General features: G+C 43.5%; 1 protein-coding gene across 8 annotated transcripts in view; it reads left to right on the top strand.

Annotated features, from left to right (window-relative positions):
- The window catches only part of TRPM3 (transient receptor potential cation channel subfamily M member 3), an 803,813-nt gene extending 783,904 nt beyond the window's left edge, over window positions 1-19,909 (top strand). For all 8 annotated transcript variants that reach the window (XM_086684995.1, XM_086684993.1, XM_086684999.1 and 5 more), the window contains 4 exons: window positions 896-1,046; window positions 1,171-1,370; window positions 3,265-3,397; window positions 11,487-19,909. In XM_086684995.1, coding sequence (XP_086541121.1) covers window positions 896-1,046; window positions 1,171-1,370; window positions 3,265-3,397; window positions 11,487-12,939 — 1,937 coding nt within the window. In that variant the 3' untranslated portion in view covers window positions 12,940-19,909. The remainder of the gene's footprint in view (window positions 1-895; window positions 1,047-1,170; window positions 1,371-3,264; window positions 3,398-11,486) is intronic.
- Window positions 19,910-21,136: the final 1,227 nt, after the last annotated feature.

The following is a 21,136-nucleotide window of genomic DNA, read 5'->3' as shown; positions in this document are numbered from 1 at the left end:
CTGGAAACCCCAAGCAGGCTTCATTAGCACGTTACTCACGCTCATCCAATCCGACACGTCACCTTCCCCATCACCCCCAATTCCAGAACTTTTTTTTCCATTTGCCCATTTATTCAGTGCAGTTGGGTTCTGTGCCCTGGGCCCTGAAATGCACATTTTTGGAAAGGAAATGCTCCTGGAAGAAAGCAGGGAGCTAAGAGCTCCAGAGTCCCGGCCCATCACCTGTCGTCAGCGCCCCCACCCCCACCCTGGGTGAAATACCATCCATCAGGAGCACTGAGCGACCAGCCCAGGAAATACTTCCCACGTCTCTGCCCTGTTTTATTCCTACCACACTGAGACTGCAGATCCTTAGCTCAGAGCCCCAGAGTTATTGCCTGCAGCGATTAACTGCCACCCGTGTGTTAATTCCCAATCAATAACCCCTCTGCTGCTGCTGTTACAGCTGTAGGCGGCAGCCTGCACAGCACATTTTGGAAGTAACTTGATGGGGCAGTGAGACTCTGCACCCCCCGGCCAGTCCCCAGAAAAGCCCTCCCCAGGCTTCCTCACGACAGCAAGTGCCCTTTACTAAGTGTCCGTCGGGGGCAAGGGCCAGAGTGGGCGAGCAGGGGTGCGTCACCTCTTTCAGGTCCCGTGACAACTTGAGAGATGGCAGAAGCAGCTCCCGTCTGGTATCCCTTGAGATATTCACCACGCTTTCATTTCTCTCTTTTGGCTTTTTTAGAGTTCTTTTATTTTTTTTTCTGTTTGTTTTGAGATGGCTGTATTTTTCCTCCATCTAAAAAAAAAAACAAAAACAAAAAAACTTCTCTCATTCAAATCAGTCTTTTTTTTTTTTTTTTAAATCACATAGCCACGGCTTCTCATTTCTTGCCTGTGCTGCTTTCTTTAGCTCCCTGTGGACAGAATGAGACACGGGAGGATGGCAAAATAATCCAGCTGCCTCCCTGCAAGACAGGAGCCTGGATTGTACCGGCCATCATGGCCTGCTACCTGTTAGTGGCGAACATCCTGCTGGTCAACCTGCTCATCGCCGTCTTTAAGTAAGTGGGTCCTTCCCTAGAGGACGTGGGGTGGAGGGAGAAGCAGGGGGGTGGGGGGGGCAGGCGCTGGGGCTTCAGAAAGGAGTGGGGTTTCTCTCTTGATTCTCTCCCATCTCTATTTCAGCAATACATTTTTTGAGGTGAAGTCAATATCCAACCAAGTGTGGAAGTTTCAGAGGTATCAGCTCATCATGACCTTCCATGAGAGGCCAGTTCTGCCCCCACCTCTGATCATCTTTAGCCACATGACCATGATATTCCAGCATCTGTGTTGCCGATGGAGAAAACACGAGAGCGACCCAGATGAGAGGGACTATGGCTTGAGTAAGCTTCGGGGGACAGCCCTAGGCAGCCTCAAAGCAGGAACTCCTACTATATCCTGCAGACGGTCATGTAGGACCATGTGCCCACCTGGTTCCTTCTGTGTCCAGCAGACTGTGGGCAGCTCTGAACACTTGGGAAGGCGTGGGAGGGTCTGTTTCTATGGGAAACAGTGCTGTGTGAGGACACTAGAGGCTGAAATGGAGCAATCTTAGCCTCCCATCTTTCTTAGTGAACAAAACCAGTCTCTGGCAGGGCTGTCCTAGCACCTCCATAGATTCTAAGCTTCTTACTGGCCAGAGGTCCCACCACAAAATATATGCACCATAGTGATATGCTCCCAATGCTACATTATGTATAATGTAAGAATCATTACATGGGTTCAGTTGGGTTGTAGTTGACTAAATCTGATTTTTTTCATTATCATTTCTGGACCTATCTTTTTTTTTTTTTTTTTCAGGGCTTAAACATTCCCCAGGCCTTAGAGGTTATGGCCGTTTGCTCTGCTTTCTATTAGTCAAAGGAATAACAGAAAACCCCTCACCATCCACCTACTACCCAGTGTTTCTAGAAGGAGGTTCTGTTGGCTTTGGGGCAGAATAATTCTTCAGTGTATGGGATTGTCCCACACATGGCAGAAAATTTAGCACTTCTGGCCTCCATACATTGAATATAATAGCTCCTGCAGATTTCCTAAATGCCCCCTTAGTACGACCCAGAGTTAATTACTTTTGGGAATCCAGCCCCATTCAAGCAAGTTTCTGTGGTTTCTCAAAGTGTGTCAATTAGACTACCTATACTAAATCTACTGAGCCAGAGCCTCTAGGATTGTGACCCAGGAATTACCTCTCAGTGACACTAGTTAGTGCTCTAAAGTTTAAACCAAAGCCACCTCATCAACTGACTCTCTCTAAGTCTGGAGCTTTTAACAACTTCTCTGACAAAACAATGCCCAACTCCTTTCTAGACATTAAAATTACAGAGTTGAAGGGAAGTGAAAATTCCAGAATTCACTATTTCCACCAGAAACACAAATTTAGGCACATAGAAAGCTTAGAGGGAAAAAGTTCAAATTTCCACTGGGCTCTTTCTACAGTTGTATCAGTTATGAATCAGCCTACCTGATATTAACAGAGAACCAGGCTAACAACACAAATCAATAAAGCTTTATTTATCTGACATAACTCAAAGTGAAGAGGTAATAGCCCATCACTCAGCAATAGCTCCCTGAAGTCAAAGACCCCAAGTCTTGTTTTTTAAGTTCAGCAACTCCTTCTTGCCCTGTCTTATCTCATGGTTACAGAATAGCTGCTGTACTTCCAGGCATTACATTCATGTTCAAGGCAGGAAGAGGAGGGAAGGTGAGAAAATGTAGAAAGAAGGAGCTACACCTGAAAAGTTTCTCAGGAAAGCGGAACCTCTTCCCAATCCACCACCCCTCCCTGCAGCAGAGAAATGTGTGGGTTTGGCTTTCCAGCCTTGGTTGTGGGCAGATGGAAAGAGGGAATGGGGTTGCCATGGGCTTGTAGTAAGACCAGTGAACATTCGTTGTCTGCCACACTCCTCAGACCAGTAACTGAACTTGTAAGTAACCTCCATTCCCTGCATAGCTCCATTTTCTTTGATTTAGCTACTTTCTGAACCTCACAATGGGTATAATTCTAACCAGCTACTGCAGTAAACCAGATATACTCAGGTGAACTTTAGGGCTCCATCGTGACTCTAACGCACAGAAACAGGACAATGGTACTAGTTGCCCGATTGGATTTGGCTTTAGCCTGAGACTTAGTGAAGAATCTAGGCTCCTTTTCTTAACCTTGATGAAACGAAGAGTAGTCATTAGGCCCGCAGATTAGATGTCATTGCTGATCCTTCCTGTTGTCACTTTTTTCCACAGAACTGTTCATAACTGATGATGAGCTCAAGAAAGTACATGATTTCGAAGAGCAGTGCATAGAGGAGTATTTCAGAGAAAAGGATGATCGATTCAACTCGTCCAATGATGAGAGGATACGCGTGACTTCAGAAAGGTCTGTTCCATGGGCACATGCCTCTTGAGGATGCTTTGTGTCATGCTGTGACTTATCCACTGTGTTTGCTTGCCCAGCCCCCAAAACAGACCCCTTTGTGTTTATTTGTATTGTCCAAGAAATCATCAAGCTTATGAGAGGGTGGGACATTGTCGGAAGCAACTACAGAGCAAACTTCCAGATGTCCAGACCCTTCCTGGACTTCCTCAGGAGGCAGTAGCACCCGCCCTCCTGAAGATGAGATTGTTGAGGCTAGGACAGGGCAGGGCTTGTTGGCCCAGACCAGGAATTGGAACGTTCCAGCCCAGATGCAAACCAAGTGAGACCCAGCCCAACTCGAGGGTTTCCAGCAGGTTGATGTTTCATGTAGATCAGTGGGCATCTTTGGGGGAGAAGGAGAACAGTCCTGGCATCTGGCACATATGGGTATTTGGCACCTTCCAAATCAATGGCAATGAGAGATCTGCCAATTAGTTACAATAATGGATGAGGGTTTCTTTTTTTTTCAGAATTATTTTTGTTTTATTCTTTTTATAGAACAAGATAAAAGCAAAGGAGTGAAAGCAGATTCTTCTACCCAGGGGTGATATACTTTTAGATCTCATTGGCCAGTTTTGTGGACCAGTAAGACTATAAAGAAAAAAAAATCCCCAAATAACAAGAGGAGAGTCCGTGAAGTTTAATAAACCTAGCTTCATGCAAATGAATTTATAGTTCCTTCTTTTTCTCATTTTGCTGTGGACTAATAAAAACTTCATTCTGGGCTAGCACGTTCAAAACCCAGAATTTGGGGTGGGCACCTGGGTGACTCAGTCGGTGAAGCATCTGACTCTTGATTTTCAGCTCAGGTCATGATCTCATGGTTTGTGAGATCAAGCCCCACATCGAGCTCCACACTGACAGCATGGAGCCTGCTTGGGATTCTCTCTCTCCTTTCTCTCCCCCTCCCCTGCTCATTCTCTCTCTCTCACTCTCTCTCTCTCTCTCTCTCTCTCAGTAAATAAATAAACTTAAAAACACAGCACTTGGGAGTCACTGTTATAAAGAGCGTGCAGACTGTTACGAAGTATGGTGTAACTTTAGATTGTAAGCATTGAAATATGAAGATGCAACTATTATAAATAGTGGAAAAGGGCATAATATATTTATGATTTTAGTTGATACGATTCAAACTTCTAAGATATGAGTCAGTGACCTCAAGTTTTCGAGAAATGACATTCTGTCTGCTTACCCACTTCATACACTCTCTAGTGGCTCTGTGGAAATTACATAAGTGGCATTTTTCTGTTTCTGGCTCTTCATGTCTTTAAAGAATGCAGTCTACCTAAGTAGGTAAATATACACATGCCACTGAGAGATTGTATCCATTGGTACTCAGCCAATATTAGCAAAGCTTAAAGCTGTGCGCATATTTTATGCTCATCTGTCATTGCAAAATAGAGCATTTTGTGATGATATGATGTGAAGTGATATGCTGGCAAACAGAGGAAGGACCTGCAAATCTAGAAATCTCTGTCATTCAAAGGCCTTGAAAACACTTTATTGATGGACATATAGCCATGTGGTTTCCAGAAAATTGTGCCGTGGGGACACGCTCCCCATTACTCAAACATATTTCCAAAGTGTATGTAGAGGAGATTTTGAAATGCTTTTTGAACTCAAAAAGCCACAGACCTGGGGGCACAGAAAGGTAGGAGGAAGGAGGGTTAAGATGCAAGGAAGCTTTTGCCTCTCTGGGGAACTAGAATGAGGGGTACAGACGCCAGCACATGTGAACATGTTGGGAACCATGTCACCAGTTCCTTTCAATGAAAATAGGAAGGAACTATACAGCACCTTCACCTGAGCCCCTCACCCCACAGCTATAAGCATTTCCAGGAGGCTCCTTCCCGAAGACCCTGTTCCTCTCTGAGTGGCTTCAAAGCCCAGCCCTCAAGGACGATGACCGAGGTGAGCAATCCCCAGAAATCCAGGACAGATCATAGGCACCCCCTCCCTGTGTCTTAGGCATTAGCTGGCCTTCTGGAATAAGGGGGGCCTGGAGGACCAGGACAACCTCATGACCAAGCCCAGGTGCCAGAGAAGTGAATCTAAGCCCAAGCCTCATTCTCCTTCTGTTGCTTCTGTCTGTGTTTGTTTGGGGTTTGGTTTTTGGTGGTGGTGGTGGTGGTGGCAGTGGCTGTTTTGCATTTGTAAGTGTACCAGAGAATAAATCTTTAACACTAGAATTGTGCTCAGCACAACAGAAACACTACAAACATGAGAGAACAGATATCAACCAAGAAATAGAGGATCCGTATTACCCGTCTCACAAATTCCCTGGGACGTATCCTTTCTGAGTGGAGTGACAGGTGAAATCTCCTGTCCTATTTACATTCAATAGATAGATGGATAATAGATAATAAATAATCTATTATCTATAGATAATAGATAAAAATAAAAAGATAATATACACACATTCAGATAGGTACATATGTTTAATTTATATAAATTAACTACATACATTCTGTTAACTATATAGGATATTATATAATTCTCCTGTTATGTTCGACAGCCCCAATACAGAGATTTGAAATCAGAAAAACTCAGAGCTGGTTCTGCTGGGATCAAAGACTTGGGGAAAGGGTTTCTTCATGTTCTGAGCCCCATACCACTCACCCTGCCACTGCCTGTAAACTATAACTTACTTATATAAGTTTTACTTGCATGAATTTTTTTAGAAATACAGAGATCCTTCCACAATTGTCAATTTAAATGCATAATTCTGAAGTCATATTTTCGTACCCAAATGGTATCTAAAGAGAGCAATACAATATTCAGGAGATCATTAACACCTTTACGGGAACTGATTCTGAAAATTAACACCTCATAGGAAATGATTCCTGAAAAAAAAAAACCTTATTTTTCCATATATATATATATTATATATATATATATAATATATACACATGTATATACATGTATATACACATAATATATATATAATTCTATTCATTTTATCTCATTGTTGGCTTGATAAATGTACTTGCTATGCCTTCAGTATAGCTCGTCAGATGCCGGCCAGCACACATCAGGTAAACCAAGACAGAAAGAACCAAGACTCCAAAAATACCATGTTTCACAATATTGACCCATCTTTCATTTGGTTAAAAACCAGCCAGGTACCCACATTTCTCCAGTCAGCCCAGCATGTCAACCTCCCTGCTAAAGTCACAACATACCCCATCACTAACATTATGCATCTGTGTTACTGCATTGGTCTAGATTATCAAGACAAGATTAATATTGAGCCCATAAAGTCTCCTGTAAATGAGCCCTATCTTTTCAAAGTACTCAAAACATCTGCTTAATTACATACTCCTGAGCTATTCCATAAGTACTGCCTAGAATTTATGTCAAGCTTTCATAATTCCTAGAATTTGGGAATTTTTAATATCAGAAAAACATTTTGCTATCTCCAGTCTCCTGGCTTTTCTTGTTAATTTCCTCTTGGTTCTTAAGAGTTACCTACGTTTTCTGGTGATCACAGCTGGAACTTTTTTTTTTTCTGGTTCCTTTCACTCATTTAAAGCAGGGCTTGCAAACTGGTGACTTGTACACACCTGCACGCAGAGGGTTGTTGGCTAAGGCTTACAGTGATTGTGCAAATCCATGCTGAATGCCCTGGACTGGGCATGCTCTCTGCTGCCACTGAGTCCCAGCTTCTGTCCTCATACAATGCCATAGGCATTGAGTTCTCCGACCCCTGACTTCCAGCTTCCAGATCATCCTCCCCAACGCCTTCCTCCCCTCCCTCAAGTTCCACTTGTCAGAAGAAGTTGCATTTGAATTTCTCTCCAGTAACAGTTGAAGCAAACTAGAATATACATGGTCGCTGGTGTCATTTATCTAACCTTATCTTTCCCCAACCGAAGGGTTTGTGCCCTTTCGTCACTTCGCCTAGATCCAAAAACAGGAATAGTCATGTGACTATGAATAGTGTATTCCACTTCTGATTTTCATAACAAAGGAAGACAAGAATAACTTAGGATATATGAATAATCAAAAAACAGGGTAAGCCAAAAAAGATGAGCCTCACTCACCTCCAAGCCCTATCTTTTTCCAGTGCTGATCTTTGGTATCTCCATGATTGAGCTGGATTTCAATTTCTCCCCTTTTTTCTTCCCAGGATGATGAGAAGGATAATTGGACCAAAGGGAAGGGGAGGTGACTCTAAAAGACTTAAATAAATCACAAATTAGATGTCAGTCTGTGGATAAGCAAGAGTTCATTTTATCTGTTCTGTGTCATCCCCTTGCATTTGAAACCCTGTACAAGTCTGCCCTTTCCCCGACAAGAGGCCCTGTGATTGGTTCGTGTGATAATGGGATTGCTTTTGCCCTCCATCCTATAGCCATCTTGCTGCTAGCTCTCCAGGGAATATTTGAGATTTAAAACAGGCATGGCCTGCCAAGCCTCTTTTTTCCTTTCACTACTTTTCCTTTAGCCACATTTTAAGGTTATCAGGAAAGAAAATGAATTTGTAGAAAATAACAGTTCTTAAGAAATTGCGTATTGAGGCTGAAATTTTCTGCACCATTAGGATCTTCTTTGGAATGTCCTTTCTTTTCTTCATCATACTGGCCGTTAGAGGCTAGTTGTCCTCTTAGCTGGGATTTCCCCCAACCTATCGAGTTAGGAATTTCCTCTGGTGGGATCCTGGCTGTCACTTTCTTGGGCATCCAGAGGCAGGAGTGACCTCACATCTTTCCAGGACCACATCATGTTGCTAATGTGCTTGCCTCCCAAGTTACTCTGAAGAAGCCATGAGAGGCCCAGCGATGCAAAAGAAGGAAACAAAAATAAAGTGTTCTCCCCACACAGAATCTTCCTTCCCCAACTTTTTTCTCTTGCTTCATCACTTCCTGTGTCTGTCTTAAGCGTTCCTCTTGATCCATAAATTCTTACCATTGTTACCTCCTTTTTCTCTCCTGAGTGGTTTGACCAGGGTCAGCAACTAGTGACTACAATCATGACCCAAAACTCTTGGCTTGGTCCTCAAACGTATTTATATCTGTGATGCACACCCATTTACAATTGCTTTTCAAAAAAAAACAAATTTGTTTTTTAAGATTAAGGGAAGCACTCTGTTTATGGAACAAATATATAGGAGTTTAACTCTAAGATTTTTTATTCTTTTATAACTCCTACACTCCACCCCTACAGTTATATTCATGACTTAAATGATCATACAGTTACGTGGTTAAACACATCCAGAAATCTGGAAGAAAATGGATGAAACCGTCCATTCTCCCCACCCCCACCCCACCAAGTACTACATTCCAAAACACCTCAGAGCCCACAGGAGAGCCTACCAAGGAGAACTTTAGTGAAGAATAGCTCCTTGGCCCTGTTCTAGCTGTCTTCCTCACTACCTCCAACTATTCCATTCCTGGGGCCATGCTTCTTTTTCTTGACTCTCGAGGTTCCCCCAGGTGCCTCTCTGCTTGCCTTCTTCCCCCTTCCTCCTACCACCTCTCTTCTTCCCATCCCCTTGGGCTCCTTAGTTTCTGTGTCCAGTTTACTGTCCACAGCCAGCTCCTGACTCTTCCATTGCTTCATGGTGCCTTAGCTCTGCCTCTTATCTGATACTTCTCTCTGCAGTGTTGGATCCTCAGGCTAAAGAGAGGTGGGATACAGGGAGGGAGCTCCCCACAGGGCAGGGAGACCCTTCACAGGGCTCAGCCCAGTGATCCCAAGCAGTTAGGCTAAAAGAGCATCTTTATCTCTTTCCATACCCGCCTTGTTGTATACACCAGGCTCCAGGGAAACAAAGAGGAGGAGGGAAACGGTCCTGTCTTTTGTTACTCTGCCAACACTAAAACACTCCAGTACCTAGAGTATCCAAAATGGAAAGTCCCGTTCTACCAAAAAAGTGCATGTCTCCTGCTCCTGACTTTAATGAGGAAGTATTTTATCCACTCGCTCAAAGCTTATTGCATTGCAAAACAGGAAATCGCAGTACTTGCAAAACCAAACTGCATAGGCTAGATGGTGACCAAGTGAATTGGAAGTCTATAAGACACACAAACTTGTTATTGTAAGTAAGTTTGTTTCTCAAGCTGTGTTTATATCACAAAATGAAGTGATACAGGGTAAAGTGGTAGTTTCCTTCTGAATCAGCTGTGTTAACTGAGAGATTAGCATTGAGTTTGCCAGCTTTGCAATCGCTAGATTTTCGAGTCTTTTAAGGCAGACACCTGGGCATGGTGGCAGACTGTTCCTGGGCCCCGGGAAGTGCTGGGTTGGGTATGGAGCATCAGGAGGATGTCTCTAAAGCAGGGCTCAGGAGGGCAGTCCAGAGCCTTGGGCTGGGCGAAGGCAACCTGAAAGATAAGAGAGCAGAATGGGTGAGGTGAGTTGGAGTGGGACGAGCTGTTGCTGAAAGAGGCAGAGATGTGACCCAAGGCAGGAGAATCACACACACCCCCACTCTGGCCAGAAGAGGGTTTTTTTGTTTGTTTGTTTGGCTGGTTCGTTGGTTGGTTGGTTTTGCAAGCCTACAGATCCTCAGAAAGGGAAGCCACGTGCCTCTTGTACCTCATGGCACTGAAATGTATTCTTCTCTGATTGAGGTGTCACTACTATTAACATGCCACCCCTGCTACCATCCCCATCCCCCTTCGCCACCATCACAACAGCTGGGGGGACCCAGCTCCAATTGCCACTATTGTCTGTAAAGCACATCTTATACATGCAGACATGTTTCTTTAAGGGTCAGCGGTCGCGTGGTTTACTGTGCACATTGGGAGTTTTGGAAAAGTATCTTTATCTTTATCCTCTCCAGAAAAGTTGTGAGTGGATCTCATTTCGAGTCTCCAAAAGTTTTGCCTTTGGGCATTTACAAGTGAAAGTTGGAGCTCAAACCAAAGCTTGGCTCTGGTTTGCCCTTTTCCCGTCAATCCCAGAAAAATGTGGCACAATTTTATTTTAAATACGTGGCCTCTGTCTTTGTAAAAAAAATGTCCAGGCAGCCTATTAAACAAACGAAATCAAGTTCATAACCATGATTGACTCAGTGAACCTTTATTGACACCTGGCAGCCCAGGAATGGAAAAAGGAATATGAGACAGATCATGCCCTTAGGAATTTCCAGTGGGGAAGGTCAAGACATCTAGAAATAACTGTAATATAAGGTATCTATGATCAGCTATCCAGAGAGACACGGAGAGAGAGAGAGAGAGAGAGGAGTTGGGTAATTGACTTACGGATAGATGCTCCAGGTTTACTACAAATTACATAATCTTGGTTAAATTTCTTGATGTTTGCTTTCCCTTTATTAAAGAAAGGATTGGGTTAGATCAACGCCAGGTGCCTCAGTGACAGGACCCTATCAATTCCTATGGAGGCCCTAAATTTTGAAAAGATTATTGTGAACAGCAACAACAAGAAGAGATTATCATATAAATGCAAAATAAGGGACGCCTGGGTGGTTCAGTCAGTTAAGCGTCCGACTTTGGCTCAGGTCATGATCTCAGTTTGTGGGTTCGAGCCCCATGTCAGGCTCTGTGCTGACAGCTCAGAGCCTGGAGCCTGCTTCAGATTGGGTCTCCCTCCCTCTCTCTGCCCTTCTCCTGCTCGTGCTCTCTTTCTCTCTCTCTCTCTCTCAAAAATAAATAAATGTTAAAAATCGTTTGTAATGCAAAATAAAAATAATCCCAGTCCATGCTATAAGCCTTAGGCATGCTCTGCAATGAGAATAGCTGCATTCTCAAACCGTATTGCACGGTTCTGAACAAAGTCATCAAGACGCACCATTCTCATTTCGGTGCTGACTAAGCCAACGCCGTAAGCCTTGCTTAGGTTATTAAACCCTGCCCCAAGTCACAACTAAGTCATGAGGTGCTTTGGCCCCATTCCACTCCAATAAGAACTGCTCAGCTTTGGTGTTTATTGGGATCGTGCGTTAAATTTTACTGAGGGAAAAGGGGTTTGCTAGATAAATACCACTAGCTTAGATCATCTCTAAAGCCTCTTCCAGCTCAAAAAGATTTAGATTCTCTAGAGAGGAACCCGGCCTTGAGTGACCCTCATTCTGTTTCTTGCCCAGGGTGGAGAACATGTCCATGCGGCTGGAGGAAGTCAACGAGAGAGAGCACTGCATGAAGGCCTCACTCCAGACCGTGGACATCCGGCTGGCACAGCTCGAGGACCTCATTGGGCGCATGGCCACGGCCCTGGAGCGCCTGACAGGTCTGGAGCGGGCTGAGTCCAACAAGATCCGCTCCCGGACCTCGTCGGACTGTACGGATGCCGCCTACATCGTGCGCCAAAGCAGCTTCAACAGCCAGGAAGGAAATACCTTCAAGCTCCAAGAGAGTATAGACCCTGCAGGTGAGGAGACCATGTCCCCAACTTCTCCAACCCTAATGCCCCGTATGCGAAGCCATTCTTTCTATTCAGTCAATATGAAAGACAAAGGTGGTATAGAAAAGTTGGAAAGTCTTTTTAAAGAAAGGTCCCTGAGCCTCCACCGGGCTACTAGTTCCCACTCTGTAGCAAAAGAACCCAAAGCTCCTGCAGCCCCTGCAAACACCTTGGCCATTGTTCCAGACTCCAGAAGACCGTCCTCGTGTATAGACATCTATGTCTCTGCCATGGATGAACTACACTGTGATATAGACCCTCTGGACAATTCCATGAACATCCTCGGGCTAGGCGAGCCAAGCTTTTCGGCTACGGCACCTTCCACGGCTCCTTCAACCAGTGCCTATGCAACCCTTGCACCCACAGACAGACCTCCGAGCCGGAGCATTGATTTTGAGGACATCACCTCCATGGACACTAGATCTTTTTCTTCAGACTACACCCACCTCCCAGAATGCCAAAACCCCTGGGACACTGACCCTCCAATGTACCAGAGCATCGAGCGTTCCAAAAGTAGCCGCTATATAGCCACCACACCCTTTCTTCTAGAAGAGGCCCCCATGGTGAAATCTCATAGCTTTATGTTTTCTCCTTCGAGGAGCTATTATGCCAACTTCGGGGTACCCATGAAAACAGCAGAATACACAAGTATTACAGACTGTATTGACACAAGATGTGTCAATGCCCCTCAAGCGATTGCTGACAGGGCCACCTTCCCCGGAGGTCTTGGAGGCAAAGTAGAGGATTCATCTTGCTGCCATCCTGAGCGAGAAGCAGAACTGAGCCACCCCAGCTCTGACAGTGAGGAGAACGAGGCCAGAGGCCGGAGAGCCACCATCGCGATACCTTCCCAGGAGGGTGATAACTCAGACAGAACCGTGTCCAATAACATCACAGTTCCCAAGATAGAGCGCGCCAACAGCTACTCGGCAGAGGAGCCAAGCGCGCCATATGCACACACCAGGAAGAGCTTCTCCATCAGTGACAAACTCGACAGGCAGCGGAACACAGCAAGCCTGCGCAATCCCTTCCAGAGGAGTAAGTCCTCCAAGCCGGAGGGGCGAGGGGACAGCCTGTCCATGAGGAGACTGTCCAGAATGTCCGCCTTCCACAGCTTTGAAAGCAAGCACAACTAAACCTTCCTAATACGCATTGCAGGAGGCTCAAGAATCCAGCCCTAAAATCCTCCCCGAACTCTACCTGTTCCCCTTCCTTGACACATCCCTGCTTTATTCTTAGCTGAGCAAAACAAGCAATGCCTCGGGAGGTGTTAACTCAAAGGTGACTTCGGGGCCACCAATCGAGAAAGCCTTTGGTCTGGCCCAGCGCCAAACACAGGGGCTTTAAGTCATGGTCCCACTTGATGGGCAGGGAGGGGACAGAGGGAGGAGCAGGGTTGAGATGAATGTGTGTCAGTAGTCACTTCTGAAAGCCATGAGCTCTGGGAATGAAGGGGCTTCAAGCATTCTCCATGCCAGGAGGCATCTTTCCAATTCTGACCATGATCAAGAGTTTTAGGATACAGGGCTAAGTTGCAAACTAAGATAAAATAAAGTAGCCAGCATACAAATGAGATATTCTAAACTTCAATTCTGTTTTCTTTTCACATTGGCTCCATCACTGGTGACTGATGAAGAGCATCCTTTTTATTCAGTATAAGCCGGCAGCAAGCAGTTCTACCTAACGTCCCAACTCCTTCTCATGCCAACACTTCTGTAATTGATCATTATAAAGAAAACACAAGGTAACAGTCATAGTTCGCCTGTCTCTTATATATTCACTTCTGGTGCCACAACTGTTTATCTTTTTTGAAGAAAATAAAGGGAAAAGAAATGCCTTTTTGTATTGCAATCGAAATGAAAGAAGAATTGAGGCTAAACACAAGTGTCAAGTGGTTTATTATATGCAGTGGGCATTCGAGTATAGTCAAGCAAGCTCAGGATGAATGTAATTAAATAACTTTATATTTTTTAATTTATTTTGTACCTCACCCATCGTCAAGGAAGCCACTCACTGAATATGTGATAGTGAACTCAAAGGAAAACAAAAATAGTGGGCAGAACTCACCTAAAATTGCCATATGGTATACGCTTGTATTCTCGCCATTACTGTCATGTGCCATGCTGCTGTGTGGCTGTCATCATTTGCATGACTCTGCCATGTCTTCTGAACATCTCCAAGATGTACCTGGAAATTCTTCACACTACTCATCACATGACCATTTTGTATATGAAGACCTGATCACATGTGGATATTTTCATACCTAGAGTTTTGCCATTTAATCTGAGCTCAGCATAAATTTAATTGGAGATTTTCCAAGGGCTGGTATCTTTTTTATGGAAATGTTCCAAAGTACTTTTTAAGGAAGTTTCAAATCATAAATAACCTTAGAATTGACTGCAAATCTGGTATCAACCCAAAGTCATCAGTTGCAGGCATACCATGAGTATTTTTCTTATATACAGAGCTATAAAAATGATACAATAGACTAAAATGGAAAGCAAATAAACCACATAAAGACTTCTATAGTATATGCTGCTTATATACATATATATGCATTTACACAGACATGTTTATATATAGTATATAAACAGGCATATAGAGCTTTCTTAAGAGGCTTGGACCTTTTCTATCACCTTGAGATATAACCAGGTTTTTTTAATATCCAAGAGTTCCACTGAAAGAGTTCATTATATTATGTTGGATTTTGACAGGTGTTAAAATTATGACTTTTTAAATCCCTATGACCTTAGTTCCTCCTTGTACCAAACTAGACTGGCCAAAATGACTGGCGACCCGCCCTCTGCTTTTCTGTCCAGAAGCACATGCTGTGATGACATCTTATTTAGTCTGGTTTCTTCTGCACAAAGTGATTACGCCAAGTACAACCCAAATTAGACATGCAATTCTAAGCCGGATAGTATTACGGACTCTTTAATACAGGCTACTACTAGATCAGAATCTGGATTTGAAGGGAGATAAATAAATATTGACCCTCAAATCTTCAGATTCCTACTTGTGTCACTGATTTTTAAGAAGAATAAAATCTTTAAGGAAAATGATCTAATGTTCTTGGCCCCCCCCAACGCTATGTGGTTCTCCTGTTTAGTTGTTGTTATGAGCTCCAGATTTTCTCGTTATGTGAAATCAAGTAAACACATGGACAGAACCTCTAGCCTTCAAATTTTTTTAACCCTCTGAACCAGTCTTTTGGATATGGAAATAGTTATGAGGCCACATACAAAGAATTAAATAATTCCTTTTCACTCTTTTGTATGTGGGTGAATCGAAAACAAGCAACCAGCCTCCCTCGGATGCAATTGCTCTAGAAAGGCTTACATTTTTACTGAGCCCCACACTGGCTGTTTCCCTTTCAGCAAACATGTATGTGGTCTGAGAATAAATCAGTTGCCCTTAAACTTCCTTGAGTCATGAATCTCAGTGAGAATCTGGTGAAATCTTTGGGCCCTCCAGAAAAGAATGTACATAGGTGCAAAGTTGCAATATAACCTGCAAGGGCCCACGGACCCCTGGTTCCATCTTGAGTGATAACGAGGAAGAGGAATCGTGGTTGCTCATAATCAATAGTTGTAACAGGCACTTTACATTTGAGACCATTTCTCTGTGATTCTCAGGAAGGCTAAGTCTCAACACCAGAGTTTGAACCAAGATTTCGTTCTTTTCGTCCCTTAGATTCTATTTTGCTAGCGTGATATGCTTGTATCCTAATGTTTGATGATTTTAAGTATGGAGCACACTTTAAAAAGCCGGAAGGCTCTCTGAGAGGGTCTGTAGAGGAATCCAAGAAGGAGGTGAAACCATTAATCTTTGACCACAGAGCAGGACATCACTGTACCTCCAGGGCCCCATTCTGGACCAGACTGAAAGTGAGGGAGAGAAATTATGTGCACAAGTGTTTCCCTTCACCGTGATTTCTGGAGAGAACAGAACAGGACCTGGGAAGCACAGTACTTAACAGTCCTGACCTTGTGACTGCCTGGTTCTTTTGTTGTGCAGGAAAATGAAGTTCTTACATCTTCTGTGAAGTGTGCAAAATATACAAGCCAAATTTCAATCTTTAAACTTCAGCTGTGCAATTCTCATGAGCCATTTCTTTCCTGTGCGCCTACATGTGTGTCCTGTTTCAACCCATTTCTTCCCATTTCTGGGTTCTCTGCACACCGATGTGGCATCGATTCTGTGGCCTTGTACAGTCAGCTTGTGTTCAGATCATTTATCCCATCATGTCCCCGATCAAGGGGACGTTAATTACCTGTCTCTGTGAATTAAGTAGCTTGTGGGCAGCACATCATTGAGGAACATAAATAAAGTCATAGAGAGCTCACAGAATTAATAGCTCTGGCTTCATTTCTGCTTTTGAGGTGCCAATTTTATATACTACTATATGTAATGATTCGTTCTAAATTGCTTGTTCCATTTGAAACACAATTGTTTTATGAAAATAGCCATGGAAATTCCCTGATTGACCCACATGCTTATAGTTAGAAACTTCCTCCTTGATGGATTTGAACAAGAAGCTGGAAAACTTGGGCACAATTGTCATGGCTACGTTATATATTTCTCCAAGCCAGAAGGTGTGTGTTAGCAGGCAGAATGCAGCACTTTACGGAGCTGGATTTCTTTTTAAGTCTAAGCTTCCAGGTCTAGGATATCTATTTAGCACTTTGAACCTTCCCCTTTAAAAAAAGAAAAAAAAAAAAAAGAAATATATATATATATATATATGAATAATCCAGTGGGAAAACTGTACTTCTAAAAACACAAAGTGTGTTTCTTCTGAATGTTTCTAAGGTACTCTAAAAGATGGTTTCTATAGATAATATTATGGTAGATAACTGGATAGTACATTTATTCTACTTCCTGAGGCTCTACAGTCTAATCTTCCTGAATGTTTGGGCTGTTTAACTTCTGTAATGGTAATCAATATTATCCAGTCATCCATCATGCTGTATCTATAGGCTGTACCATTCAACGTGTCAGGCAATGCTGTATTATAAAACACATGCACATGTATATGTAACCCATGTTTTTAACCCAGCATAGTTGTAGCATGTGGTTGTATTAATGAACGTTACAGGACAGCTTTGCTAATCATTGACAAATCTGTAACATTCAATAAAGAAGCACATGTTGCCGGGATTAAGTATGTTCCCAATTCCATGTTATTTAGCCTCCTCGTAAAATGAGCACTTTTGTTCCTGAGCTGCTTTCTGTTTTTCACAATCCTTTAGGCCACTAGGAAATACGTGTATAAGCTGATATACACCCTCTACCCAGCCCTGTGAGCCTTGGTAGGTGAATTGTGTTTTGCGAAAGATGAGCTGGCATGTTATGCAAAAGACTATATGACAAATGAACTTAAAATAATATTTTAAACTCCAGTTGAATTAGCTGTTTGTTTACATCTGCTAACCCCATGTGGAAGCAGGGTACAGTATTTTATAAATATGTTCATTTAGTAACACTGATACGTTTGTTTCTAGATGAAGTGATGCTAGTGTGTAGGTGGTTATATATGTTCTAGATATTGCATTATTACTCACTATTCTTTAACAATAGCAATGTAACTGAAATGAAGTAACCCTCCCCCAAATCCAGTCTTAATTTTGTGGCAACAAAATGCATGCACTGCTTTATGCGTTTCTTTTGACTTTTTAAGGGCACTTAACATTTTACTATTGCCTGCTGTAGCACTTAAAAACCAGCTAGGAACTTGCTCACGCTGTTGGGCTGCTTACACTGTTTGGGGATTATGTTCAATTTTTCAAAATTAAAAACAAAAAAGTAACCAAGGGGCTTTTTTTTTAATCTTTTTTGAAGCTCTGAACAAATAATATGAAAGAAAGTATTAACCACAGGGTGTATAGCTAGGGGACCCAGAGATGGCTAGCCAACAGCGGTCCAGGTGTTGGTGCACCTGTGATATAGGAAAGACCCATTTCTGATTCTTTAGGGCCACTGGGTACAGATTGTTAAACGAGACGTGAGAGTGAGAAGTCCATTGGTGACAATGCAGAAATCCACAGGTCATGGTGAATGAGTGGTCCAGTGATGCTGGTGCCCTCCCTCCTACTTGGTGGCTTTTCTTACCTGTGTATGAGCCTGGGCTGGGGGGAGAGCAAGGGGTGGGTGACTCCGTGTCTGATCAAGAACTAGGTGAGTCTGAAGAGTTTGCCCTTTAAAGAAATCACCATGTCATTATCAGAAGCCATTCCACATCTGGAAAAGAGAGGAGCCAGTTTGCACAGTCTTATAAATGACTGTTCCTCAAATGGGTAGAGAAAACTTTTCTCTCAGCCTGCACTGGCCTAAGCTTTCTCTTCCTTTTACATGTCAAACATTCTCTTTCCCAGATTGGGGTCAGCCAAAGAGGCGTTGGTTCTGATTTAAGGAAAACAAGATTTTTCTTTTCTTTTCTTTTCTTTTTTAATGCACTTGAGAAGGTCCCTGCGTTACCTTTTCTCTGAGTTCCTTGCACTGATCGCTGCTAATGAAATCAAATCATGATGATTTCTACATGTTGTCTAAGGAAGGATTTCAGTGGCCACATAATCCACATGGCAGTCAGAGTGAGGTGAATTTTCCCTTCCCTAATTCACCTTGTCTGCGGGTCCCCATAAGCCTCCAGGCCCTTGCCTATTTGCACAATGTTTGTGAGCTGGAAAGCGAAAAGGGCACACATGGCCACGAGTCCACGGGCTATCTGCAGAGCATCGAAACCAACCTTGACCCAGGCCTTCCTCAGGAACAGGCAGCCTGCTGAGAGCATTGGGTTACAGAGAGAAGTTCAGCTTCACGCCTGAATATGCATCCTTCGTCACCCCCTTAACTTTCCTTTCTCTTCGCCCAGCACAACATGCTTTTTTGCCAGACCAACAGACCCTTGCTCCTAGTACCTCAGTACCCCATGGAGCCTAGCACAATAAGCTGAAACAGTGGCTACTTGGAGAAAGTCCAGCTTTCAGACTTTGTCCCGCCCTAATCTTCCCGTTAACCAAGGCTGCTCCCCGTACTCTCCCCCATGCCCCTGACTCAGCTGGCGTTTGAATCAGCCCCTTCCAGTTCTTTGCCCGCCTGAATCCCAAAAAGAGTCCCTCCTGTCTTCACCCCGGCTCCCCCCAGATCATCAGAACCAGCCATCTGCATCTAGACTGCGGGCTGCAACCTCAAATACACGCAGGGGCTGGAGCCAGGATGCAAATGTGCCCGTTGGATGTTGAAAGACAACAGGAAGAAGTGGGGTTTGTAGGGCATGAGAGAACACGTGTCCCGCTACAAAAACATTCACATTCAGACTTGTAAACACTCTGCTAGCCAAACAAATGTGTCTGCCAGCAGCATTCAGTCCCAACAGCACTAGTTTGGGACCTCTGATTTAGGGCCAAGCAGGATCATATTCTTGATCCTGACTTAGTGTATACAAGAAATACAGCGAGAACTGAGGCAGGGGCGGAGAGGAATTCACCCTATTCAGGGTTATTCCCGCTCTCCCGAATGACGTATGTGTGTGTATTTGCTTAGCTGCATCTTTCTGGACCCAAACGCAGGATCTTTGTGAGAGAGATTCAGAAGAAGAGTACCGTAGCATTGTATCGAGGCTTACCTGCTTCCTGTCACTACAGCGTCTAACTTGAGTTTATATTGCTGTTTCTGCTGTGCAAAACAGTACATGCAGTATACTGTATTCATAATCATTTCATAATCTAGAACTTAGGCTCTCATTTGTAAACATTCTAACCATAGTTTATAATGGGGGAAATTCTTCAAATATCCTTTTTAAATGAATTCCTATAAATACAACAATTTTGAAATTGGGTTTGTTAAATACATATACATCTTTTCCTTCTTTGTGTATGGATAGACAGCGGTTTGCATATCTATCGACATTATAAATATATATAAATCCTTAGAGGAATTGTTCTTTTTTAAAGGTCTATTATTGGATTCACAATGCACTTTGAGCTTGTTTGTTTAGATACATAATTCGAAGCAGAAGTTGGCAGATACCATGGGAAAAACTTTCTGAAATTTCTGTAACAAATGTTTTGCAATAAAAAAAAAAAAACTTAGTAGTTTAAAACATGACTTGGACTTCCTTGTGCATTTATTTGCCGTCACTTGATTTCTACCATCTTCATGCCAAGAACAGTGGGGTACGTGGAGATAATTGCCCAGGGCCCATAAGCTACTTGTAAAGCATAAGTTGCAAACTGGTAGTCTGTGGGTCATATCTAGCCAGCAGAGAAGAGGTGTTTTTTAAAAAATGTAAAACGTTCTGGGCACCTGGGTGGCTCAGTCGGTTAAGTGTCCAACTTCAGCTCAGGTCATGATGTTGTGGTCTATGGGTTCAAACCCCACGTTGGGCTCTGTGCTGACAGCTGGGAGCCTGAAGCCTGCTGCGGATTCTGCATTTCTCTCATGCTCTGCCCCTCCCCCACTTGTGCTCGCTCACTCTCTCTCTCTCAAAAATAAACATTTAAAAAAATAAAAATAAAAATGTGAAACATTTAAAAATTGATAGATTTCACATCTAATTTCATATTTCTGGCTTCCCTTGAAAAATCTGAAGATCTGCTAAAACAAGACCTGGGTTCCCACATGAAAATAGTCACCTGACTTATGGCATCTTGGCTGGCCCTTCATTTTTTTTTTTAAGTTTATTTGTTTTGAGAAAGAAGAACGTGTGAGAGCACATGGGAGGGGCAGAGGGAGAGAGAAAGAGAATCCCAAGCAGGCTCCACCTTGTCAGTGTGGAGCCCGAACTCACAAACTGCAAGATCATGATCCGAGCCAAAATCAAGAGTCAGACACTTAACTGATTGAGCCACCCAGGCATTGGCTGCCCCTTTAAAAGGAGCATGTGCTCAGAGCACCTGGGTGGGTCTGTCAGTTAAGCATCCTGTTTTGGCTCAAGTCATGATCTCACAGTTCATGAGTTCAAGTCCTACATCAGTCTTTGCAGTGATAGCATGGAGCCTGCTTGGGATTCTCTCTCCCTCTCTCTCCCCCTCCCCATCTCTCTCTCTCTCTCTCTCTCTCTCTCTCTCTCTCTGTCTCCAAAATAAGTAAACCTTAAAAAATAAGTGAATAAAAGGAGCATGTACTCCTCAACACACCACAGTCCCCAGCACTCTGTTCTGCACCTTACATAAGGTCCCCTTCCCTCAGTAACATGGAAAGCTATGCGCGCTGGAGTGTTGTACCCTATCTTAAAGGATGTAAAAGAGCAGTGGCAGCCCTAGCGTCTCTAAGTAGGAAAGGCTTGAGGGTAGCAATCTGGCTGCATGAGAGACACATGACAGACTTATCTTC

This window comes from Puma concolor, chromosome D4, assembly GCF_028749965.1.
Source record: "Puma concolor isolate L17-30 chromosome D4, mPumCon1.1.hap2, whole genome shotgun sequence".
NCBI lineage: Eukaryota > Metazoa > Chordata > Mammalia > Carnivora > Felidae > Puma > Puma concolor.
This window is presented reverse-complemented; position numbering and strand designations above follow the sequence as displayed.